Genomic DNA, 24,990 nt, shown 5'->3' on the forward strand with positions numbered 1-24,990 from the left:
GGATCTTATTGGTCAAAGCGATTGTGAAGAAATAAGAAACACAAAATGACTCGTGGTGGTCTGATCGGCCAGGTAAAGAGAAGTAGGAATCCACATATCAAGTAAGACCCGCAACAATGAATATAATGACTAGACGATAATGAATGGTAATAGAGAAGTCAGTGGTCCTGCACAGGTTGGTTTGGGTAGCTGCTCAAGTTACCATTCAGGTTTGGCAGGATTCATACGTTTTATATTATTTATGTTATATGTTTGATTATTATTTATAACCTCACCCACCAACAACAAAGAATAAATATCTGGTCATTATTTATTCATTATCATGTTTTCCATACACAGTCAATGTACAATTAAAAAACTAAAATAAATTCCGCAGAGTGCTTGCTTGACGCAGCCTGCCTTCTCCCTCCAGGAAGCCCAGCGTCCAGGGTTGAGCGTCGGTTAGCAACCAGGTGCGTTTTCTTCCCCCGGTTCCCAGCCTGAGCCGATCAATCATCAACATGTCTCATGACCCAATGAAACATAGCATAGCGCTTTTAGCATATAAATGCCATGTATAAACTGACACCACAGAAACACATACACATACAATAATATGATGATGATATAATAGTCATATACACGCAATAAGACATAAAAAGGGAAAGTGCCTTAGGAGGAATACAAAGCAAAGCAGGAAAGCTCGAGCTGCTGCCGAGCTGCTAACCGCCCCGGGTTCTTCCTTTTTTTTTTCTCTCCTTTGCTTTTGCTTGCTTGATATTATGATATAGTGTTGTGCTTCTTAAATTTGAGATTTTATTTATGGATTAATTCGTTCGCAGCTCGCAATTTCACAATAGCTAGCCTAGCCCTATCCCGTTCCTCTTTCTATCTCGCTATTCATTCATATTCCTCTACACCCAGGTAAAAGGTATTAATTAGGAATGGAATCCCAGCGGAGGCGTGTCCTGACGTCCATCTTCTTGATGACCCTCCTGGTCTCATCGGCCCACTGCCTCGAATTTGGTCGGAAGAAGAAGAAGAAGCCCGATGGTCCCATCAAGACGGTTGTGATTCTGGTGATGGAGAATCGGTCCTTTGACCACATACTCGGCTGGCTCAAATCTTCCCGCCCCGACATCGATGGCCTCACTGGCCACGAGTCCAACCGCCTGTCCACCTCGGATCCCTCCTCTCCCGAGGTCTTCGTCTCCGATGATGCCGTCTTCATCGACTCCGATCCAGGCCACTCCTTCCAAGCCATCCGTGAGCAGATCTTCGGGTCGGAAGACACCTCCGCCGACCCCGCCCCCATGAACGGCTTCGCCCAGCAGGCCGAGTCCATGGGGGAGGGCATGGCCCGCACCGTCATGAGTGGCTTCACCCCCGACTCCGTCCCCGTCTACACGGCCCTGGTCAACGAGTTCGCGGTGTTCGACAGATGGTTCGCCTCAGTGCCCACCTCCACCCAACCCAACCGGTTCTATGTCCATTCGGCCACATCCCATGGGGCCTCCAGCAATGTGCGAAAGGACCTCATCCACGGCTTCCCACAGAAGACCATCTTCGACTCGCTGGATGAGTCCGGCCTCAGCTTCGGGATCTACTATCAGAATATCCCGGCGACGCTCTTCTTTAAGAGCCTCCGGAAGTTGAAGCACATTACCAAGTTCCACAACTACAAGCTCACCTTCAAGCTTCACGCCAAGTGGGGCAAACTCCCCAATTACGTTGTCATTGAGCAGCGCTACATGGACGTGGAGCTCTTCCCGGCCAACGATGACCACCCGTCGCACGACGTCGCTCGTGGCCAGAGGTTTGTGAAGGAGGTGTACGAGACGCTCCGGTCCAGCCCGCAGTGGAACGAGACCGCGCTTCTCATCACCTACGATGAGCATGGCGGCTTCTATGATCATGTCCCCACGCCCGTCTTCAATGTGCCCAATCCGGACGGCATCATTGGCCCAGACCCCTTCTTCTTCAAGTTTGACAGGTTGGGCGTCAGAGTCCCCACCATCCTAGTCTCCCCCTGGATCGACAAGGCCACAGGTCAGTGAACCTCTCACCCTCTTTTCTTTTCTGTCGTCTTGCCTGAGGTTTCATTTGTATATTACTACCTTATGAAGAGCGTTGTCTGATTTGAACCCTTTTTCTCATTATATACGCTTTCCCTCTTCTTTGTGTGAGAGTATCTTGTTCAGTTTTATCACAGACATTCTTGCTGAGGCTTTATGAATTCTGCTTGTCTATTTGCTTGTTCCTTGTGTTTTCTGCATCTCTAACGTCTGTGCAATTTTGGCGTTGTTTATATATATATATATATATAGTAGTGCTTCTGTTCTTCTAGATTTTTTGTTAGATATCTCTAATGCTTTCTACTCATTTGCCATACCCGGGATGAGCTTGAAGCAAAGTATTGTCTACCTCTGTTTATGTCAGGCCACATTAACATGGAATGATAAACAAAAGCAAAAGGGCAAACATACAAAATTGGTTTCATGGTTAGATTCATGGATGACCTATAGTTTGTATATTCCTATAAATATGGGAGGAGAGTCGTTAGTTTTGTTCCATTTGTGATTGGCGATTATTTATGCATTTTGAAATGTTTAAATTTATGCCATTTCTTCCTTAAAAAATGTAGCTATTTGATTGTGAGCATGTTTTATTATCTAACAAGAAAGAATCCATCACTTCAAAGAGGTATAACCTTTATAACTGCTAACCATCTTGCCCTTGTCCACTTCTTCATTGGACATTTGAAAAGTTTCAGATATGCCCAGGAAGCTTCAATGTTAATCGCTGTGATACTAAATTTCTGCTAGGTGAATCCTGCAAGAGCAATATTACTGACCTTATTCCTTTTCTTGGATTGCAGTGATCCATGAGCCTAATGGGCCTACTCCATATTCTCATTTTGAGCATTCATCTATTCCTGCAACAATAAAGAAATTGTTCAACCTTAATTCAAATTTTCTGACTAAGAGGGATGCATGGGCGGGTACCTTTGAGAGCTACTTCTCCATCCGCAAGAGTCCTCGAACTGATTGTCCTGGTATGATATTCATATGCAAGATTATCTATTACATTAATAAATGTTAATTTCTTGTTATCATGATCTTTTCTTTCTTTCTTCCTTTACTGTTTTGAGAAAAATATTGCCTTTCCTTAAGTGGCCTCTTAGATTGTCACCTAAGCTGCCTAAATGTCCTTTTCAGGATTTTATCATTTTTCTTGATGTTCACCATTGTTCTTGTGAGGGCATTGATGTCCATCTGAATTTGCAATTATTTTTTATTTTATGTGAATAGACCACAGATTCATTGAGACAAAGAGCGGATGTGGTAGTGGAGAGTGTCTTATCACAACACCAGATTATCATGGAACATGTAAGAATAGTTGTGGTGGATTTGGGTGGTTTCTGCAGGTCTGGGGACTTTTTTTGTTTAAACTGTGCCTTCCACTGTCTTGCGTGACACAAGTGAATGTAATAGCTTGAAGTTCTCCTTTGGAAATCAAATCCCTGATCATACTTTCACAGTGAGGAATGTGTTGTTATGTGGTGTTAGTCGGGTTGAATTCTCAGCATCTTGGATCATTGAATATTTGTACTTGTCCAGATCAACTTTGATATTGATCTTTCTGCCATTGTTCTAGTGCAAAAACCTTTTCATGCCCACTCTAAAATTTAGTGCATTTACCTAACTAGGTATAAGTGCAGTTTTGGTTCTTTGAACTAAATCTGAATTCATATGTTCCTAAAAACAAAATGTGCTCCGCTTAGTCCTAGGATTGAAATTATCTGTGCGTGCGCGTGCACGCACACGTACACGTTTGTGTTTTGGATAGGGACAGCACAACTGCTCAATGTTTTCATAGTTCAGGTACTGTCCCTTCACTTTCTACTTAGGGCGAGAAAGAAATTGAACTTGTTTTGGTTCAAGGTCCAAAGTGAATGTAGAGGTATGGTTTGAGGATTTAAAGGCCATTTTTACCTACTTGTGGCCTTCCTAATTGATGCTAAGATAAAACCTTGAGTTTTTGGTCTGTGGTAACCTTTGCAAGAATTGTGATATTACGTGAATACTGACAATAACCTTTCTAATATGCAGAGAAACTCCCAGAAGTTACCAAGTCACTTAGGCCGTTTGGACCGAAGGAAGATGCTGCACTTTCAGAATTTCAGATGGAGCTGATCCAGCTTGCATCTCAGCTGGTTGGTGACCACGTCCTCAATACCTATCCAGAGATTGGAAAAGGCATGTCTGTGGGTGAAGCTAATCAATATGCAGAGGATGCAGTTGCAAGGTTTCTGGAAGCTGGAAGGGCTGCACTGAGGGCAGGGGCCAATGAGTCTGCAATTGTGACCATGAGGCCTGCACTCACTAGCAGGACCAGTGGAGCCACTTCCACTCTTCACCAAAGCGGGTGAATTTAGCTGCTAAGTTATTGATATAAATTATGAACCGTACAAGGATACATGTATATTTATGGACACGTAGCATTATTGAATCACTTATATATGTATGCTTATTCGCTGGCCTGATGAGATGAATGTGATTGGTATTATGATAGTTTATCTTAGCTGTTAGCAGCTCAAAGGATTTTGGAAGAATTGATCGATTAGTACATGTAGGCCATCCATGCTGTCCGTAGTGGAGGTATGGTTGGAACGGTATCAGATGCACCCGTGTAATAGACTGAATTCCAAAACTTCTTGTTTTCCAAAGGCTGCAGCAGTTGTAAAACTCCGGACCAACATGAGCTCTCCTCTCCTAAAACCTCCCCGGAAACCACCGTTGAAACCCCCAGATCCCACCTCTGCAACCTCTGCAGGAACCTCCTGGGCTAAAGTTGTCGGCCCCTCGTCTTCCTCTTTTGAGAACCCACTCCACCGTCAAAAAGCTCACTTTGACCAGCTGAAGAACTCCGTCAAAAACAGCATCACTATTGGCCGGGATCAATGGCTCTCCGCTAGAGAGTCCATGTAGAATACCCTCTACGCCAAATTCCTTGGCAAATCACTCCCTCTGGATCAAGCAAAACTAGCTCCCTTTGAGGCCTGGAACTCTCTTGGGAAGTTCTCTATCACTGATCTCCCTAATGGTTTCTATTTTATTCGCTGTGAATCTCTGGATATGCAGGCCAAACTCTTTTGGGAGGGTCCCTGGACCATTGATGGGCGTATTCTTCAAATTTCTGAATAGCGTGAATCCTTCCAACCAGCCTTCGAAAAACTCTTGTCGGCGGCGGTTTGGATACAACTACACCATGTCCCCATGGAGCTGTGGAGTGGCGATGTCCTTGAAACCATTGCATCTCATTTTGGGAGAGTCCTTAAAATCGATGAACACACTCTAAAGTTATCGCGATCCAAATACGCACGCATCTGTGTGGAAATTTACCTTGATCTCCACTTTCAAAAGGGAAATTGGGTGAATTACGGTGATAATTCTGTTTTCATTATCGCTTTATATGAAAAATTACCGGTCTTTTGCTACAGCTGCGGACGGGTTGGCCACGGGGAGTCCAGTTGCCCCTTCGTCAGCAGCCGGAACAAGTTCTCTGCTCATCAGCCACCACCTTCCTCTTCGGAGATGCAGATGGAGGTAGATGATCAGAGACGGGTTCCTGGCGAGGCTGACGACAGGATGGCGGATGGTATCTTGGATGGCAACCCTGACCCAAATTCTCTCCATCCCGATGGAGAAGACTCGCAGGAATTTGGCACTTGGTTAAAACCACGAAGCCGCAGGGGCCGTGGTCATGGCCGGGTGAAGCCCGAAACCCTAGTCTGGACAGACGCGTTGGGAACGAAGGCCAGGATCCAGACACGTGGATGCGTGATCTTGAACAGTCTTCTCGCTTTCCAACACATGGCGGTCGTTCGCGACGCGGTCCTACGCATGCAATGGTACACTTGGCAAGCGTTACTAAATTCCCACATCTCGAGACATCCAAACCCGTTCACAGGGAGCCAACCGTTGATGATGAGACCTCTTCTCATCCCGAGGGCGGCTGTTTTATTTCCCCTCCTGGTCCCGAGAAACTTTATGACATTATCCCTCTTGGTCCCGAGAAACTTTCTGACATTATCCCTTCCTTTCCAATGACCCAGAGAGATCCTGACAAGAGCATTGCCCCATGCTCTGACCTTGCGCTTGTCCCCATGCCTCTCTATCGCACTGTCGTTGGAACCTCCATCCCTCTGTCTCCTCAAGCCCTCACTCACGCCCCATCCAGTCACAACTTATGCTCTCCCCCTTTATTGTTATCTTCTGTCTGCCATGAAGACATAGATCAATCCCACTCCTCCTTGGTGGAAAACATCAGCTTGCTCTTCATCCTCCCTCTAATCCGGACCTTCAAATGGAAGATTTGGGTGACACAGGCTCAATGCTGGGATCTGAGGACTCCGGCTCTCCTTTGGAACCAGACGATGATATGCCTCTTGCACACTACCAGAAAGATATCAAACTGGAGGCCCTGGCTAGGCGCGCTCCCACCAAAAACAAGTCCCAATCAAAAAAAGGGAGATCCACTTCCACTAGCTAACCCCTTCCATTGTTCTCTTTTTCACTATTGTGTCTTATGATGAACAACATTAAGATCATGTCCTGGAATTGTCGGGGGGGTCTCCAACTCTCATACTATTGATCGTATTAAAGATTTTATGTGTTGTTTTAAACCTGCTATTATTTTCCTTCTTGAGACTAAAGCGGACACTGAGCGTTCTCTTCGCTTTTGTAACAGATTTGGTAGGAAGTGTGAGTGGGCGGCTATCCCCGTGCATGGTTTTTCTGGGGGAATCATCACTCTCTGGTCTCGCTGCATTGGGAGAGTTACTCCTATCGCTACAACTCGCTTGGCCCTCAATCTTGTTATTTCCTCTAAGGATGGTCCCTGGATCCTTTCGGTTATCTATAACTCTCAAATCTTAAATGAACAAAAGCTCCTCTGGAACACCTTGTCTGGTATCACCGCCATCCACCTTCCCTGGGTGCTGGCAAATGACTTCAATGCAGTCACCTCTGATCAAGATTATTTGGGGGGAAACTCTCGATCTTATACTTTTAAATCTAGTTTTTTTTAATGATTTTATTAATAATAACCATCTTGTGGATCTTGGCTTTGTGGGTTCTAGGTACACCTGGAGTAATAACCAGTTGGGTATGGCTTGTCGTTGGGCTCGCCTGGATAGATATTTGGCCAACCAGGACTTGGTGGTAAACTTCGCCTCCATTATCATTAAGCACCTCCAGCGTTCATGCTCTGATCATTCTCCTATTTTTCTTACTGCTCAATCTTATATCTCCTCCAAGAATCGAATCTTTCGTTTTGATAACTTTTGGTTTGATTATAATAATTTCCATACTAATGTTTCTAATGCTTTTAGCTCTATTAATAGCTCCTCCCCTATGCACTCCTTTCATCACTGTATCGCCAAAGCCAGATCTAAGCTTATCTCTTGGAGAGCTGCAGGTATTCATCTGATTGATAGAGAAATTTCCAATCTGGAGGCCGAGATTAGGCGTATGGAGGAGCTTGAGGCTCTATCGCCTGATCCCTGGCATCAAGTTTGGCACCGCTCTCTGCGTAATAGACATTCTACCCTCTTGCATCAAAGCTCTGTCTTTTGGGCCCAACGTGCACACTTGCAGTGGCTAAATCATGGGGACACCAATTCTGTTTTCTTTCATCGTACTGCCAAAGCCCGCCAGGTTAAATCTCGGATCCACTCTCTTCGCAATAACTCAGATATTGTCCTTACTACTACTGACGATATTGATAATGAATTCTTGTCGTTTTATCATAATATTTGGGCCTCTTTGTCCTCTGCCTCTCTGGATCACCTTTACTATTCCCTTCCTGATGATTTTCCCACACTAGCGTCCAATGACAAGGACAATCTAATCAAGCTTGTCACCAAGGGGAAGGTGCTCCGAGCCATTAGGTCCATACCGCGTGGAAAATCACCAGGTCCGGATGGCTTTAATGTTGAATTTTATCTCTTTTACAGGAGCATTCTGGGTGATCACTTGTTTAATGTTATTAATCACTTCTTTACTACGGCCAGTATGCCCAATTCTTGGGGAAAAACCTACATTGTTCTTATCCCTAAGATAGACCAGCCTCAAAAAGTTTTTGATTTTCGGCCTATCTCTCTCTGTAATGTTTGCTATAAACTTATCTCTAAAATCCTGGCTGAAAGACTTAAACTTGTGCTCCCTAATTTAATCGGCCCTGAGCAATCTGGCTTTCTGACGGGTAGGTCTACTTTTGATAATATCCTTGCGGTTCGTGAGATTGCCCATTCTATGAAAACTGATAAAACTTACCCCCCCTCTTGGATGTTAATCAAAGTAGATATTGAGAAGGCTTTTGACACTGTTGAATGGAAAACGATTCTTGCAACCCTCCACAGGATGTGTTTTCCTGATACTTGGATTAGATGGATTGAATCATGTCTTTCTTCAGCCTCTTTCTCACTTCTCATCAATGGTAAACCCAGTCGTTGGTTCTTGAGTACCAGGGGAGTGAGGCAGGATGACCCCATCTCCCCTTTAATCTTTTTGCTGGTTACTCAAAATCTCTCTGCTATTCTCAACCATGTCCTTCATATCATTTTTTTGTCTGGCTTTGACTCCAATCTTCCTAGAAACTTTAATCATCTCATGTTCGCTGATGACCTTATTCTTATTACCAAGGCTTCTAGATAATCTGTTAGGAATGTTTTATTCTGTCTCAATTTGTATGCCAACATTTTAGGTCAAAAACCCAACCTCAGAAAATCTGCCATTTACCTTCCTAGTTGGTTTAGCAAATGAGTTTCCAAGTCTCTAGCTTCCATTATTGGCATTAATCTTGGTAGCTTTCCTTTTACTTACCTGGGCGCTCCTATCTCTCCCTCCCGCATTCCAACTAACCACTTTAATTCTCTGATTAATAGAACTGCCTCCTCAATTGGGGCATGGAACCACTCACTTATTTCCCAAGCTGGTAGAGTTGTTCTTCTTAACTCCTGTATCTTCTCTCTTCCAGTGTACCTTATGTGCATCTTCTATCTCCCTAACTCTGTCTTGGACTCCATCTCTAAGCTTGCGCGCAATTTCCTTTGGGGTAGGCATGGCAGGGATGCCGGTTTCCATTCTATTGGTTGGCTAACAGTTACTTTATTTAAACCTGAGGGGGTCTTGGCCTTCGCAACCTTAGAAATGCCAGGATTGCTCTTCTTGCCAAACATGTGTTTTCGATTATTAACAAGGAGGACAAACTTTGGGTCTCTATTTTTCTTCACAAGTATGACAATTGGAATATTTGGGGTGATGTTTTTCATACTAATGCTTCCTGTTTTCATAAAGACATCATTAAAAACGCGAAAATTATCAGGCCCAATCTTCTTATGGCTGTTTGCAATCCCACCCTTTCCAATGTTTGGGAGGATCCTTGGCTTCTTGATCTTCCCCTGAGCCGTAAGCCAACTTTTATAAATATGAACCTAATTGATGACATCGTTATTAACTCCTTTGTGCTTAACGGTGATCTCAATATTCGTGTGTGTTCTGCTCTGTTTGGGGACGACTTGAGTCATGTCGTATTTAATAATACTGTTTTCGATAATGAGTCCAAGAGTGAATGGGTTTGGCGCCCCATCACCTCCTTGGCCTCTACTGTGGCTGCTATTTATGATCATCTTAATTCTGAAAATCTTAATTTTGATGTATGGAATGGTTGGAGTTTCATTTGGAAACTCAATATCCCTCCTCGCATTAAGACTTTTGTTTGGAAATTGGCTCATGGTAAGCTCCCAACCGGAAATTATCTCTATAATATTAACATCGGGCATGCTACCTTTTGCCATTTTTGTGCCCTCTTTCCTGAGTCGACTGAGCACCTTCTCTAGCATTGTCGTTGTGTGAAATTTGTTGGGATATCACTTTCAATTGGTTGGGCTTGGATCATTCTTTCCACACCCATTTTAGCAATGGCACTTGGCTTACTTGCAAATTCATCTGTGCTTTTAGCTGTGATTTCACCAAGGCCCTTATTGCCTCTTTTGCCGGGCACATTTGGACTGCGAGATGCCATAAAATCTTTCGTCAAACCCTGCCTAATTTCAATCAGATCCCTGCCATAGCTTGGGCGGGCATCCAAGCTTATTTTTCTGTGCATGGTCTTTTCTACAGGAACACTTCTATGAGTCTACAATCTCCCCACTTATCAATCGTGGTGTACTCGGTTGCGGCGTGGGATCTTCTGTCAAGTAAGGCTGGCTTCGGATTCTTCATCACTACTAATCGTAATGCCATTCTGCTTGCAGGAGCTGCTGGTGATTCTTGCGGTTCCTCTCTTGACGCCAAGCTCCGTGCCATCCTTCTTGCCTTAGAGCAATGTCGCCTGAATGCCTGGTCTCCCAGCAAGCTTTTCTCTGATTCCAGATGCGCGATCGATCTGATTAATGATTTGAACAATGTGACTGCATGGCGATCCTCTGATATTGTTCTTTCTATCAAAAGTATCTCATGCCAGTGGCCTAATTTCTCTTGGGAGCACATCCATCGCGACATCAACTGTATTGCTAACAGCCTTGCCCACTTCGGCAGCCTAAATCCTCATTTATCCCTCTTTGCCCAGGGCCACGATTGCCCGCGCTGGCTCGATGATCTTTGTTCTTCATCAAACTTCTCATTTTAACTTCTGCTGTGCTTAAAAAAAAACCGAGAAAGCTTAGTTATTGCAGCCCAAGGGGAACAGATTGCATCAGTTGGGTGTAATGTAGTTATTTTTTTTGGGTAAGCATTTGAAATTTCCATTGGAATGTGCTTATGATTTGTTATATTTGATGGTGTAGATGAATTGGGCATGACAAGTAAAGCCTGGAGACGGTATCATTCTGCTGTTTCTTGTTCGGCGGATCCAATAAAGCGTTTTGAACATCTTGGCGTTCACTGCCTCAGCGATGGAATTGAAAAGAGAAGTGTGTTTCCACTTGGGAATCTTACCCTTAATTGAGAAGGACACGTGTGTATTTCCGTGCATGTACGTCTCCGATTCTCCATCATACATTTGCGAAATGCAGATATGCCGTTCGGTGAGGGCCCAAACCCAACCCCTCCTTTCAAGTTTCAACCACCCATGAAGTGCCCGGGTTCATTTTTTCTCCTCTACAAGATATCTATCTACTTGTCTACAATTGCCATTCAGCTCGCCGCTCCTCCAAATCTCTCTCTCTCTCTCTCTCTCTCTCTCTCTCTCTCTCAACAAAAAAGCATGAATATGGCAGAGGCCTTGGAGGCCAGCGTGGTTGAATCAGTGAATGCCATTTACCTTCTCTTCTCATCATATCTTGTCTTCCTAATGCAGCTCGGCTTCGCCATGCTCTGTGCTGGTTCAGTCCGGGCCAAGAACGCCATGAACATCATGCTCACTAATGTCGTGGATGCTGTCGTAGGCACGGTCTCCTACTACCTGTTTGGCTTCGCCTTTGCCTTTGGCTCTGGCACCAATCCTTTCATCGGAACTTCTCTATTTGCACTCAAAGGCATCCCTAACGAAAGCTACGACTACTCCTACTTCCTGTACGAATGGGCCTTCGCCATTGCTGTGGCCGGTATAACAAGTGGGTCCATAGCCGAGCGCACCCAGTTTGGCGCCTATCTAGTCTTCTCATTCCTCCTCACTGGATTCGTGTATCCGGTGGTGGCTCACTGGGTGTGGTCGCCGACTGGGTGGCTCAGCCCCAACTACAGTGGGTCCAGCGGTTTGCTGTTCGGAGCTGGAGCCATCGACTTCGCCGGGAGCGGAGTGGTGCACATGGTGGGGGGCGTCGCAGGACTCTGGGGGGCGATTATAGAGGGCCCGAGAGTGGGCCGGTTCGACGCGTTTGGGAAGCCTGTTGCGATGCGCGGGCACAACGCCACACTAGTCGTCCTCGGCACCTTCTTGCTGTGGTTCGGCTGGTTTGGTTTCAACCCCGGCTCTTTCAATAAGATCCTCGTCCCTTACCCAGATGCCCCCTACCAGGGCAACTGGACCGGGGTCGGCCGCACTGCCGTCACTACGGCACTTGCCGGCTCCACCGCCGGCCTCGTCACCCTCTTCGGTCGTCGGTTGCTGGTCGGCCACTGGGACGCACTGGACGTGTGCAATGGGCTTCTGGGAGGCTTCGTGGCCATAACTTCGGGCTGCTCTGTTGTGGAGCCGTGGGCCGCCCTGATCTGCGGTTTCGTCTCGGCGTGGGTCCTCATCGGGCTTAATGCATTGGCCTTGAAGCTCAGATTCGATGACCCACTGGAAGCAGCTCAGTTGCATGGAGGCTGCGGCGCATGGGGGCTCCTCTTCACGGGGCTGTTCGCCAAGGAGGAGTTGGTGGTCCAGGTGTACAACTCGGGTGAGGTTGGGTTGAGACGTCCCTTCGGGCTCTTGATGGGAGGTGGATGGGGCCTGCTGGGAGCCCAGGTTGTAGAGCTCCTGGCGATCCTAGGGTGGGTCAGCATCACCATGGCCTTGCTTTTCTTAGTCTTGAGTAAGCTACGCCTGCTCAGGATATCCGTGGACGAGGAGCTGGCGGGTCTCGACGTCTCCCGTCATGGTGGTTATGCATATGCTGACGACAACCATCCACGGTTCTACGGAGAGTATCTGAGGATCCAAGACGAGGCTCGCTCCTGAAAGACAAAGCCCTTGTTCTCTGCCTCTACCTGCCCTCCCTGCTATCTGCCTATTCAACGCCGAGGCATCGAATGGAATCATATTGTCATTGATTTTTTTTCATTTTTAATCATGAAAATCGTATTTTCTTTGTCATATTCATCTCATTGTTTTTAAAATTCATCTCAAAATTCATCTCTCATTGTTTTTAAAACCGGACTCCCTGTAGGACCGGTAGAACCAAATTTGTTTTTATATATATTTATTTATTTATGACATCATTCGGTAGAAATGAGTCATCCGGCTTCCTCACTAATTTTTCCTGATGGATGTTTGGTTTGGATTAAAAGTTCAATTCGAAAACACTAAACTTATATAATCAGATGTTTGACTGGTTCTCACTAACAACCTATCCAACTTCTCAAGATGCCTTATTAACGACCTCACAATGGAGATCTTACCTGGTTCATGAGAAACGTTCAGGTTTCAGCTCACCATTACCATCAGCTTGGAGGTTAAAAGATCTAAAAGCCCCACGAAAAGCAAATGAAAACGTTGGTTTAAAATGAAACACAGGTGGTTACACTAATTATTTTAAGATTGGTGAACTTCCCAATATGATCTGAGTCTAGTTTAAATGAAAAGCGATGCTATTTTTACTGTATAGATTTACCGAATAAGTTTCCCGAATGAAACTTGTCATCATTTTTTAATATAAACTTCAAATTTCAACCTTAAAAATTTTTAAATATTTAAAATTTTAAAAAAATTATAAAACTATATCTAAAATCATAAACCCAAATACTACAAAATCTATGCCCTAAAAATCTAAAAATTTAAGCCCTAAATAATAAATACTGAACCCTAAACCCTAAATTCTATACCCTAAACAAGAAATCACAAACCCTAATTTAGGGTTTAGGGAGAGGCTTTTGGTTTATCATTTACATGTTTATCTTTAACGATTAAATGCTTAAATTTAGGATTTAGATAATAAAGTGAAATTAAATTTTTCTAAAAAAAAAAATAAAACAAGAATGACGTGGATACTGATATGGATGCCAACTTGACATCCACGTCATTCCGAAAACCTATTCGAAAAATCTATTCGATAAAAATATCATTACTCTAAGGGGTTTGGTTCGTGGTAATGACATATTACCACATAACGAGATTACCATGGTAATATGAGTTGGAATGTTATATGGTTGGGAATACTGCGGTAATTTAATATAACCATGTTTGGTTGGGAACTCTTATTGCCGGGAATAGTTCATTACCGTGTTTGATTGTTATGGTAATCAATTTGTTAAAATATAAAAAGTTATAAGATTACCATGGTAATCCAAGATAGACACCAAATTTGGTGGTAATAGGATTACCACTTTCTTGGTAATATTTATAAGTTGGTAATGTGATATTACCATTCACATTACCACCGGTGCAATGTCAAACATGATAATATTTTCAGATTACCACGTAACACGTGATAATCTTTCTACATTACCGCGAACCAAACGGCCCCTTAAATTAAAATTAATACATTAATAAAGAAGGTAAACCAACAACAGAGACTATCAATTTAACAAATAAAACAAGCCCACATTGTATAAAGACGTTCTCAAGGTCACGGCTGCTAACAATGAAGGGTAACTTGGTGTACCAGACACTGGGTGAAGCATCTGTAACACTTCAACACAAGTCAACCAATTAACCCATCTCCTTACATAACACTTATCATGACAACAATGTGTCATAGTTTGCCACTTGAGAATGTGATTACATATTAGTATGCTGCTAAATAGAACGTATGATATGCTTAAAGCTAAATTAGGAAATAAGATGACACCAAATTGGGTGATGCGGCAATATAGACTTCTACACATTCTCCAACTTGTGTATTCTTCATCAAATCCACTAGACCTGCCAACGAAATAGAGGTAGAAGATTTAAAATCTCCGATAGGCATAGGCAAATGTGAGAAAAGACTCTATTCGCAATGAAAGCAGTAGAATATTTTAAAAACTGAAAGCAAATTCATAGACACCTAAATAAGAAGGATTGGAAAGTGATGCACCTGCATGCATCAGTAGTCTCCAGAACCAGAAGCACCCAAAAGAAGGCTGGATGACTAGCATGCATGCACCTACACACCAAAGCAGTTAGTTACAACAGAACTTGGTGCCATAAGTAATTCAGCATGTAGAACTTCATGGATAAGCCGAGAATACATTTACAGCTGCAAGCCTTTTTGATGAATTAAACCCAAATAACATCCAAATCTTACACTGAGCTTCTCCATTAAGTAGGCCAAAAGAGACCTTTGGCAACATACTAGAGCATATAAATTTACTTGCTGAAAATGACATCACTGGAGGCGTCTGCAAAATCATGAAATTAGTGGACATATTATTTCTAGTATATTTTTCCAAAGTTGTTATAGAGTAACACATTTCTAGAATTTCATTGATGTTGCATTGCCATTCATAAATGTTAAGAATCCACACTTTTATAGAGAAACTCTAATGTCATACCATTCTACGATATTCGTTGACCAAAGCGCCTCTGCCTTCTCTGGAAAGATTGTAAGGCCTCAATATAGTCAGCCTCCCCAAAATCAGGCCAATTAGACTTTGTAAAGTAAAGTTCCGAGTATGCTGATTGCCACAGCAAGAAGTTACTCAATCTCAGCTCACCACTAGTTCGAATAAGCAAGTCTGGGTAGGGAAAATCTTGGGAATGGTTTGTTTCTAATTCCTGTGCAAACAATGATTCCGTGATTTCATCAGGTTCAAGTAGCCTATCCTTTACCTTCTGAGCAATCTTTTGGCAAGCTAGTACTATGTCTTGTCTTCCACTGTAGCTGACTGCAACAATCAATTCAAACCTAGTCTTGTTCACAGTAACATCCTGTATTTCCTTTGCAAGCTGCTGTAAAGGTTTTGGAAGTTTTGCGGAGTCACCAATTATTCGAACTTTAATGCCTTCCCTGTGATCATGATAAGAGAGGTCTACATTAGTCTATTAAAAATAACTGGAAACAAACAATTAACTTTTGTTATTGACTAAAAACACAAAAATGCATGACCCTTTTTGGTATAAAAAGCATGTTTCAAAAAGAAAAAGAAAAGATTACATTCCGCTTGTTCAATGGAACCGTCTCTGTGCCCGAAAAAAATCATGCTGACAACAGAGACAAAGCAATGGCATGAATACGAAACCAAAACTCATCAAGTACAGCTTTACACCAGTGACCATTGGTTTGTTTAAATAAATGCAATTTTCATGACAAGGAGAGTCCAACTCCAGCCCCAATATCAATTGCAAAACAAGGCTCTTTTCATCTGGGTAACGGACATGAATTACAGAATCTTCATTGTCCATAGAAGAAAGTCTTCTTGATTGAAAGCAGTAACATGGACTAATTTGCTGGATATATTAAAACATACTTACAAGTAACAAAATACAATTTCCATTTTAGATATTGCCACCATGACCAAGTACAAAATGAAAGCTTCAATTTTAAAAGTTCATAGCAAAGAAAGTAAGCCTTCTAAATGGTGCCCTTAAGAAAAAGGAAGAGAAATCTTGATTTTCTAAGAATTATTATAGTAATTAAATATCCAACTCGACAAGATCAATTTAATGCCTTTGTGAATCCACAAAATGGCACCTGCTAAAAATCTGAAATTTATTAAGGGAAAAGATTAAAATTTTGAGGAATCACTAGTGCCCTTTTTACTAGTGTCTGACACCGATTATCTTCCTGAACAATGTAGAGCATGTTTAGCAGTGGACATGAATTGGATCACCATGTTCAAAATTCAAACTGGATCAGGAAAAAGATGTACGTTGTAAATGGGAGAAATTATGAGCTAAGAATTTTAACATTATATTACAGCAAGAGGATCTCCAAGTTTTGTTTTATTGTTCAGCCAAACTGAATCTCACGATCCTCTTTCTCATCACCTCAGCTCACGTGTTGTTCTACTTTCTACGCGGAAAAGAAACAAGATAAGAAAGAGATAGGGATAGAGATAGAGATAGTAGTTGATACCTATAACAGAATAAATACCTCACTTGCTAGTGAGTAGTGAATAATGAGAAGTGATTGGTGACTAGTGCATGCCGTGTGAGAGGCCACTAACGGGGCGGAGGAGAAGTATACCTGACAAAGATGTCAAAGTTCTCCGTGAGAACACCTTGGAATAAGGTCATCAGGAAATCGACCTCGGCCTACATAGAAGCAAGAGTGAGTCAGTCAGTCGGTTGGTAGAGATAACATGAAAACAGAACAGGGCCTTGTAATTTCTAATTTGGGACAAGGATGAAGTGATGGGGAGGAGGTTGAACCCTACCTTAGGACGGAACCAATTCTCGGAGGAGAAGGCAAAGACGGTGAGTGCTCGGATGCCCCAAAGGCAAGAAAGCCTGATGATCTCCTTGAGGGACCTGTACCCGGCCTCGTGGCCAGCGGAGACGGGCAAACCCTTGTCTCGGGCCCACCGGGAATTGCCATCCATGATGATGGCCACGTGCCTTGGCAGCGACTCCCTCAGCAAGCATGACGGCAGCGCCTCTTCCCATTTCAACTCATCTGTTAAGGTTTCATGCGTTGCGGGAGATGATTGTGAGGACGCGGCCGCCGGGTTGGTGCCCGGAGGCTTCCCTTGATGGGTAGCGCGGCGGTGGAGACTGATGTGCTGTCGAGGGCGAGGTGGGCGACGAGTTGGAAGCGACAGACGAGGAAGGGCCGGACGGAGGAGTAGGGTGGCAGGAGATGATGAGAAGAACAAACAGCCGCTCGAAGGCATGGCCATTTGCTCAGACTCCTCGCCCCTTGGGCTCAGGCGCAGCAGCACACGATGCGCGTTTGATGGAAGAAAACCCAACTACACCACGCCGGACACGACCCAGACCCAGACCCAAGCCCACTTTAAAAATAATTTGAACGCACAAATGAACAAATGTACTTGTCACTGTGGAATTTAATTACATTTAAACTGACCATACACTTGTATTGGTTCGTATTCGACCTTTGTTTGCATGAGTGAGGACGCTAAAATGACCTTTCATAATATCGGCCTCTCTTTTTTTTTTCCTGGAGGTTATTATTTTTAGATGAATTTTAAAGTATATTTCACTGTAGTTATTTGTATTTGTACACAGACTTGTCACTACAGAAATGGATTCCATATAAAATGATAAGACATTTGTGGCATGATGGATCACTTTGTAGGATAAATGAATACGCTAAAAGGACATTCCATCTTATTGAGCTCCTCATATATATATATATATATATATATATATATATGTAACATATGGATAATCTATGCGTGGAAAATTCAAGTTTTTTTTTATCAGGCAGGGGGAATGAATATATATACATATAAATATATCACTTTGTAGGATAAATGAAGAGCTAAAAAGGCAATCCATCTTACTGAGCTCCTCAAAGATTTTCTTATTTTTGTAAAATATGGATGACCCTCTCAAGGTTTTCGATCAGATGAATGAATAATTTTTATTTTTCTTTGAATTAAAAATAGAACTTCATTGTAGTTATTTATATTTGTGCTACTGTGTACGTATAAGAATAAAAAAAATTTCCGTGTAAACAATAATTATATTTCTAATAATAATGCTAAAAAAAATTATGTATTCTTTTATAAAATTAGATGCTGTATAATTCTAAGCTTATATCGTATAAATTTATTAAATAAATTGATAATTTAAAATGTGGAATGATAAAAAAAATAATAATTTAGATATTTTCAATAAATTAGAATGTGGAATGATAAAAAAATAATAATTTAGATATTTTCAATAAATTAGCAGTTTATTCATTTTTATAAAAAAAATACTTAAAAATTATTAGTCATGAATATTTTTATCTAGTATAGTTTGTTATAGAATCTTATTAATATTTTAATTTTTTACGATTGTGAAATAAATAAATAAAAAAATTCTGGGCACTTCAAAGTCATCAGTTATTTTACTGAATTAAAGTCAATGGGGGCACATTTTGAAGCTATAATGAAATAAACTAATACAGTGAAATAAAGACAAGTATTTTTACTTGGTTTAATTGAATTGGGTATTGAGATATTTACCTTGCTACTTAATTTTTGATAATTTGTTAAAAAACAATTTATTTTGAATGTATTCTGCCTCGAAATAAAAAAATCACAAGCATGAGCTCCATAATTTTATTTCTTTATTTGTTTTAAATAAAATTTATCTCGAGTTGTGGTCCAAAAAGACATATGAACAATAATATATGAATTTTACATAAAGTTTGATAAAATGGGTGAGATATCCATTTTTTATAAATACATAAATATACAAAATATTTATGTAAAATCTTATGGCCTCTTTTAATTAATTAATGTCCCAGGATGTGGCTCATTGTCATTTGATGCCCTTAGTCATCTCCTTTAGATATTATTATTAATTGTTTGCTATTATTTAAAAAAAAAACCTTTTAGTTGACCAGTTTTGCAATATATATATTTTGTTTTTAAACAATATTGTTTCTATAGCTTGTAAAAAAAGAAAAATTGTTGACAAGTTTTTAATAGTGTTAGTTCATAGGGGGGTAAATAGTCAATTTTTTATAAAAAAAAAAAGACACCACATGACATTAAGAAACATATGATTTTCAGCATGAATTTTTTTTTAAATTTAAGTTTTTTTATTAAAATTTAAAAAAAATTAATAAATTTAAATATATATATATATATATATATATTATGCCAAATAAGATGGCTTTTAAATAAAATGACTATTTTACTCCGGTAAGTTAATACTTTATTTTTAGTTAGTTGAAAAAATCATATAGCTTAAAAACGGAAAAATAAACCTATGTACAAAACTGAAAAACCATGAGGGTTTTCCTAAAAAAAAAACTGAACTCCACTGATCTGGATCGTAGTGCACCCTAAACATAAGGCATGCTTCATTTCGAGAGTCGAAACATGCTTGGATGTTCTTTGCATACGCTATAATGGAGACAAAAGGGAGGGACAATATGTTGGGGTTGTTTTATGTAATAATATATATATATATATATATATATATATATATTATGAAATAGATAAATAAATAAATAAATGATCTTGGCAAAACGCGGGATCTGTGTAAAACAAAAAACACGGGATATATATCAATATAATTTTTATTATAAATGCATACCTTATTAACAAAGATAATAATTTCTTTAGATGGTAAATATTTTAAGATTAAAATTAAATTTTAGATGAATTAAGGTGATCAGAGTTTGCTGAGAGATAACTTTTTTTGAGTTTTTTCATATTCAGAGAAAATAATTCTCCTTTAAAAAAAATGTTTTTTTTTAATAATCCAGAAATTTGTGAATTTTCTAGTTTAAAGTTGATGATAGAGCAAAAATTTTGCCCAAATAGACGCTAGTAAAAGATATAGTCTCGTACGCTCAGAAACTTTATGGGGTCTACAACCCAAAGGGTGTTTAGATTATACACATCATCTCATATGCTAGAGTATGTTGCAAGGGTGAATATCCCTGAGTAGACTGCAATGCCGGGAGCATCAGCATTGCAATTCAAAGGGCCATTTTCAAAGAAAAATTATGGGCCTAAGAAGTCATTATTATATGTTTATTATACTCTAATCGTTATCTATGACATAGAGCACATGAGCTGCTTTCTTGTGTTTTTATGCATATTTATTTTTCAAACACAACTGAAAACATCTTTTAAAATTATTATTTATGCATAGTTGATTTTTTTTTTATAATTGACTAGAAACCATAAATGGATTGCATACATATTCACCAAGAAAAAAAAAAGAAAAAGAAAATTCGATTTACCTTTTAATCCACGCCTTCTTCCTGTACACACATCTTTGCAGCATTGAAGGCCCACAAAACCGTGCTTCAGAATTCAAATACAAACCTTGCAAAAACCATATGCCACATGCATACTGTTAAATAATAAAAAAAAAAAACTTGTTTTGATCAGTTAATAAAGAATCAAATTCTTCAAACTTCAACAGGCTGCTCTCCCCAAAATGTACACTAGATCAAGAAATTCTGGGGATAAAAAAAATGGGGCACCCAAATCAATCTTGTGGACTCCTTACGTCAGCAAATATTAGTCATCCCACCAACCACAAAAAAGACCATGTTTCTCGACGGAACATTGCTTTAAACATGATCAATAAAACATTTGCTTTCAAGAAAAGAAACAGATTAGCTCAGTTGGTTCTCCTCCATAATTCTTTCCAGTTCTTTCTGGCTAGCAGTAATTAAACCTTTTACGGTATCAAAGGCAGTCAACCTAATACTGTAAATTGAAAATTCAAATTAATAATCTGATGAGATAATACACTGAATACATTAATAAAAGACAGTAGATTTTGGTGAAACATTAGAAGCACATGATTGATAAGTGGGATAAAACAAAACTGCCTAGATATCAATAGGTATTTACATCTACCAGAGGCGTATCAGAAGGTTCACCTGCTGCTTGGAAGACTTTTGAGGGCATTTGGCACAAACCCCCTGTATAATCCAAGGAAGCCATCCCGCTCCACGATTCCTGCATTTACAAATGAAAATGTCATATTTGCCCTAAAGGAAGGAATTAAATTTGATCTGCCGATTATGTATTTTACAAAACCGAGCAAATTTCAGTCATCCACATTAAGCTATCATAAAACTTTACTAGTATATATATATGGTTGCCATAGGACAAGGAATAGTGGAGGAAACTTCTTACATGCCAATGAATGTAACATCGCCAGTTGGATATATACAAAATGTTTAATAAAAAAAAAAAGCAGAACCGGATTGACAGCATGACATAGGCGGTTTGAGTGAGAAAAGAAACACAACTCCACTTGAAATAACAAAAGCATAGACTGTAGAGAGTTCTCCTGAGGCAACTCTAAGAAATTACTGAAGGTATTCTATTGTTTACTTTTCTGTAACATAATCTTCATCCAAAATTCAAAGTTAAGAATTCTGACTTGGTATCCGAAAATGTGTTCAATCGTTATCACAACCCCAAATAGATTTCATCAAAATAAAAATTTTTAGTGAAGCATACTGTATGTAACATTATTTCTCAAATAAACCAATTCCAAATAAGATCTAATTTTTATCAGCATTCTTAAAAAATAATTATTAACCACCCAGCTTGATAAATGAAATCTCATCATCCTACCAATTCATCACGTTAGTTGCGAAGTTCTAAACATTGCCAAAGAAGGTCTTAACTTCTCAAACCAAGTCTTCCTTCTGTAATCCCCTTAAAAAGCAAACACACTTATCTAGTCATCTTATTCATAACCAAGCCCGTCTTACTAACTTCCGCGATTTTTATACTCATCATCCTTATGTTTATGCAAAAATTATTCTAATGATCATACTAATTTCTGAAACAATCCTTCAGTAAAGATAGTGCATTCTTGACTTTTAATTGGAAAATATCATAGTCTAAGATGTATTATTTTCACTCAGATGCAAGATTGCCATTGAATTTCAAGCTAAAGAGAGGAATTCTCACTTTTCCAAGGGGAAAATAAGAACCACCTCACTTATGATGCCTTGTATTCATGTCAAGAATATTTTGATATGGTTTACGAAGATCTGCCAAACCACATATATTATTTGAAATTACAATGACTTCGGATTTTCATCTAGGAAATGACAACATATACAACATAATTTACCTGGAAGCGCATCAAAAACGCTATTGAATGGTGATCCTTTCATTTGCATCTGTCTTCTCACAGTGTCCAGAGGATAACACATAAGCGTAGCAACTGTTGCAGAAACCAGAGCAGTAGCAAGTGATGTCTCTGGCCTCTTTTGGTATTTCTCGGGCAATGATTTCTTCATCCTACCAAATCACAACAAATGTGTTGGAAGTATGGCTTATTGCACCCAACTCTCTACGTCCAAATCTAAAGTCAGGACAGAAATAAACTTACAGATCAAAAATGCAAAAGTTCACAGCGATGTAAGGTGCAATTCCAATAAGAGAAGGTCCAAGACCACAATAAAAAGATGCAATTCCTTCTTCCCTGAGCATATTAAATGCAACCTGACAAAATAAAGAATAAATATATGGAGATATACAATACCAGAAAATCTCACTGTAGATCATGCTTCTCACCTGAGACAAAGTCCTGCATCCAGGTTCAACAGCTAGTCTTAGTCTCAGGACATCCAGAGGATATGTCACCTGTAGAGGCAATATAATTATATGTTCTGCTTATTTCCAGATGCTTCACTACATGATGACCAAACCTTCCTACATTTAAAAGTAAACAGAAGCACAGGAGAATGACTGACAATACTAAGATATCACTCACAAAAGTTGACGTCATCCCAGCACATGCCCCTGCAATAAGTCTCCCAATAACAGAGAGATCACCATCCTCATTGCTAAGAATTTTCTAAAAGCATAACAGCAACATTGTAACTCAGATTATAAACTCAACACAAAACCAGATAATGTTGACAAAACAGGGGAGGATTATTTTTTTATTGTTTTTTTTATGCAAAAGACAATTAGATCTCTACATTACCTTGTAAATTTCATAAGCAAAAAGTTGCACAGCACTATATGGGATTATGCGTATAACCTGAAAATAATTTAGACACATGCTAAGTAACCAAGACACTCAGGAATAAAGAGTTCAAACAACTTTGCAGGGGCAAGATGTCACATACCTGGGGGAGGTTACCTTTCCAGTACCCTTTGATACCCTCCTCCTTATGTATTAAAGTGATGGCCTGATATAATGTAACTAGTGTTGGTGAAATGCCATTAAGTTATGCGGATTCATAGTAAAATTCTCAAAGTTATTGGTGAATTACCATCAAGTTATTCTGATCCATAGTAAGTTTCTCAAAATTAAATGAAAAATATTCAAATATTCAGATTAAATCACATAAATAAGCATTAAAATGTTAAGTTGAAGTTCTTTTCCTCAAATAAACAGTTGAAGACTTCAAAAGTGATTTTTTTCTTTTTTTTAAGAAAGAAAAGTCCAGTTCATCCAGTGGAGAAGCAACGAAAAACTAAAAGTTCATAAATAGCAGACTCAAAACTTAAAAATACATCCATAACATTGTGTTAAGTGGCTATTCTTGGTTCTGTTTTTCTAAATTTCTTAATTCTAGGATGTTGTGAATGGTATGACAATGCATATAATAGGGCACCTCCATTCCATTCTCCAGATGGAGTTGCAGCTTCTAAAAGGAAAAAAGAGCTTATCATGATGCTTTAGTTTGAGATTAGGGATTGATAGCTTGCAGAAAGCAGTCAATTCAGGGTTTTATTCAAACTTGAATGGAGAATATGCATCAGAGTAACATTGAAAGTGTTGGAGAAAGGAAATAAACAAAAAGAACCACAAGTCAGACCTCGAGTAAGCCAATACCCTTGCTGCCGCTAGCTCGCAACCCATGAGTCTGAAAGCATAAATATGGAGACAATTTATTTGCGTCCAATTAGCAATGCAGTAGTTGAGAAGCAACAGGAATGAATATGAATTGGTACTACTAATACACTTCAAATATGCAAGAGGCGCAGGAGATGATAAATTGTGCGGTGAAATTGAGAGAGAAGATGCCTGCATGAGGAGCTTGACGCGATCGAGAGGGGCGGTGAGGGTCTTGGAAAGGGCCCCGGCGATAGCCCCTGCGGAGAAGAGGGCGAGATCCTTGGGGAACAGTGCTAGCAAAGCCAGGGGATGCTTTATGAGCTGCTCCGCCCGGGGGAACGTCTCCTGGATCTTGTCATCGCTGTTGTTGTTACCAGCCGGCGCAAGTGAAACTGAGGCAAAGAATGACGCTCCTCCAAGAGAAACTATCGTCTTCCTCCTCCTTGCCCTGTTCCATCGATAAATTTCCGCCGACTCGTCATCGCACAGGCCAGGAATGGGCCGCCACGACAACAGCACGCCCTCCCCTCTCATCGTGATGGCTCTCCAACCATTACCTTTCTTTCCTTTCCCCAAACAAGAGGAGATAAATAATAAATGTTGGAAAGTATGTACGTGTACCCCTCCGAGACCATGGAATTGTCAAATAAAATAGTAGGGAATTCTGCTGGATAAGAATACCAATATACCATATTAGTATATTACCATCCCGCAAAAGAAAGATTTTCATTTTTCACCAAACCCTTCCGTACCATGAGAGTAGCAAAATGTTCATTAAGGTTTTGCATTTAACTTGAGAATTTTATATTGAATATATTAATTTTATACAGTACATAGTTAAATAAATAGTATTTATTAAATTAATAAATCTGAGATCACATAATCATCCTTCTCATTCCTCTGCATCGTCACCTTCATTAG

The 24,990-nt window shown here is 40.3% G+C and overlaps 3 protein-coding genes across 8 annotated transcripts; 1 reads left to right on the forward strand and 2 right to left on the reverse strand.

Moving 5' to 3' along the window:
- Window positions 1–303: 303 nt before the first annotated feature.
- LOC120254849 (non-specific phospholipase C1-like) lies at window positions 304–12,786 on the forward strand. Of its 3 annotated transcripts, XM_039262865.1 has the most exons (6): window positions 304–452; window positions 904–2,028; window positions 2,858–3,034; window positions 4,092–4,376; window positions 9,202–9,223; window positions 11,250–12,786. In XM_039262865.1, the coding sequence occupies exons 2-6, from the start codon at window positions 924–926 to the stop codon at window positions 12,649–12,651; spliced, it is 2,991 nt and encodes a 996-aa protein (XP_039118799.1). In that variant the 5' UTR covers window positions 304–452; window positions 904–923; the 3' UTR covers window positions 12,652–12,786. The 3 variants fall into 3 exon arrangements, with proteins under 3 accessions (XP_039118799.1, XP_039118798.1, XP_039118797.1); XM_039262864.1 differs by lacking the exons at window positions 9,202–9,223; window positions 11,250–12,786 and adding an exon at window positions 3,291–3,368 and having other exon boundaries at window positions 311–452; window positions 4,092–4,223; XM_039262863.1 differs by lacking the exons at window positions 304–452; window positions 9,202–9,223; window positions 11,250–12,786 and adding an exon at window positions 628–714 and having other exon boundaries at window positions 4,092–4,530.
- A 1,394-nt stretch (window positions 12,787–14,180) lies between these two features.
- Window positions 14,181–17,488, reverse strand: LOC120254855 (cis-prenyltransferase 4, chloroplastic-like). 3 transcript variants are annotated; one of them, XM_039262868.1, is made up of 6 exons: window positions 16,989–17,488; window positions 16,799–16,866; window positions 15,165–15,619; window positions 14,918–15,011; window positions 14,708–14,776; window positions 14,181–14,553 (listed from the first exon to the last, which is right to left on the reverse strand). In XM_039262868.1, exons 1-3 carry the CDS (start codon window positions 17,448–17,450, stop codon window positions 15,169–15,171), a joined length of 981 nt encoding a protein of 326 aa, XP_039118802.1. In that variant the 5' UTR covers window positions 17,451–17,488; the 3' UTR covers window positions 14,181–14,553; window positions 14,708–14,776; window positions 14,918–15,011; window positions 15,165–15,168. The 3 variants fall into 3 exon arrangements, with proteins under 3 accessions (XP_039118802.1, XP_039118803.1, XP_039118804.1); XM_039262869.1 differs by having other exon boundaries at window positions 14,862–15,011; XM_039262870.1 differs by lacking the exon at window positions 14,918–15,011.
- A 2,964-nt stretch (window positions 17,489–20,452) lies between these two features.
- Window positions 20,453–24,645, reverse strand: LOC120254846 (thylakoid ADP,ATP carrier protein, chloroplastic-like). 2 transcript variants are annotated; one of them, XM_039262855.1, is made up of 10 exons: window positions 24,259–24,645; window positions 24,050–24,097; window positions 23,354–23,416; window positions 23,209–23,265; window positions 22,993–23,076; window positions 22,794–22,862; window positions 22,609–22,721; window positions 22,348–22,517; window positions 21,134–21,212; window positions 20,453–20,567 (listed from the first exon to the last, which is right to left on the reverse strand). In XM_039262855.1, exons 1-10 carry the CDS (start codon window positions 24,601–24,603, stop codon window positions 20,549–20,551), a joined length of 1,047 nt encoding a protein of 348 aa, XP_039118789.1. In that variant the 5' UTR covers window positions 24,604–24,645; the 3' UTR covers window positions 20,453–20,548. The 2 variants fall into 2 exon arrangements, with proteins under 2 accessions (XP_039118789.1, XP_039118788.1); XM_039262854.1 differs by lacking the exon at window positions 20,453–20,567 and adding an exon at window positions 20,597–20,957 and having other exon boundaries at window positions 24,259–24,644.
- Between the last annotated feature and the right edge of the window lie 345 nt (window positions 24,646–24,990).

Source organism: Dioscorea cayenensis, unplaced genomic scaffold, assembly GCF_009730915.1.
Source record: "Dioscorea cayenensis subsp. rotundata cultivar TDr96_F1 unplaced genomic scaffold, TDr96_F1_v2_PseudoChromosome.rev07_lg8_w22 25.fasta BLBR01000660.1, whole genome shotgun sequence".
Lineage (NCBI taxonomy): Eukaryota > Viridiplantae > Streptophyta > Magnoliopsida > Dioscoreales > Dioscoreaceae > Dioscorea > Dioscorea cayenensis.

What these genes read in the sequence shown, in the direction of transcription:
- LOC120254855 (XM_039262870.1), bottom strand. Translation starts at nt 17,450, where the DNA reads ATGGCCATGCCTTCGAGCGGCTGTTTGTTCTTCTCATCATCTCCTGCC. An exon ending in AGAATTGGTTCCGTCCTAAG is followed by an intron (nt 16,867 to 16,988) that starts GTAGGGTTCAAC and finishes GCTTCTATGTAG; the next exon opens with GCCGAGGTCGATTTCCTGAT. An exon ending in AACTTTGACATCTTTGTCAG is followed by an intron (nt 15,620 to 16,798) that starts GTATACTTCTCC and finishes TCATGATCACAG; the next exon opens with GGAAGGCATTAAAGTTCGAA.
- LOC120254849 (XM_039262865.1), top strand. Translation starts at nt 924, where the DNA reads ATGGAATCCCAGCGGAGGCGTGTCCTGACGTCCATCTTCTTGATGACC. An exon ending in TCCTCGAACTGATTGTCCTG is followed by an intron (nt 3,035 to 4,091) that starts GTATGATATTCA and finishes TCTAATATGCAG; the next exon opens with AGAAACTCCCAGAAGTTACC. An exon ending in TTGCTCTTCTTGCCAAACAT is followed by an intron (nt 9,224 to 11,249) that starts GTGTTTTCGATT and finishes TCAACAAAAAAG; the next exon opens with CATGAATATGGCAGAGGCCT.
- LOC120254846 (XM_039262854.1), bottom strand. Translation starts at nt 24,603, where the DNA reads ATGAGAGGGGAGGGCGTGCTGTTGTCGTGGCGGCCCATTCCTGGCCTG. An exon ending in GCGTCAAGCTCCTCATGCAG is followed by an intron (nt 24,098 to 24,258) that starts GCATCTTCTCTC and finishes TTATGCTTTCAG; the next exon opens with ACTCATGGGTTGCGAGCTAG. An exon ending in AAAAGTCTTCCAAGCAGCAG is followed by an intron (nt 20,958 to 21,133) that starts GTGAACCTTCTG and finishes TTCAATTTACAG; the next exon opens with TATTAGGTTGACTGCCTTTG.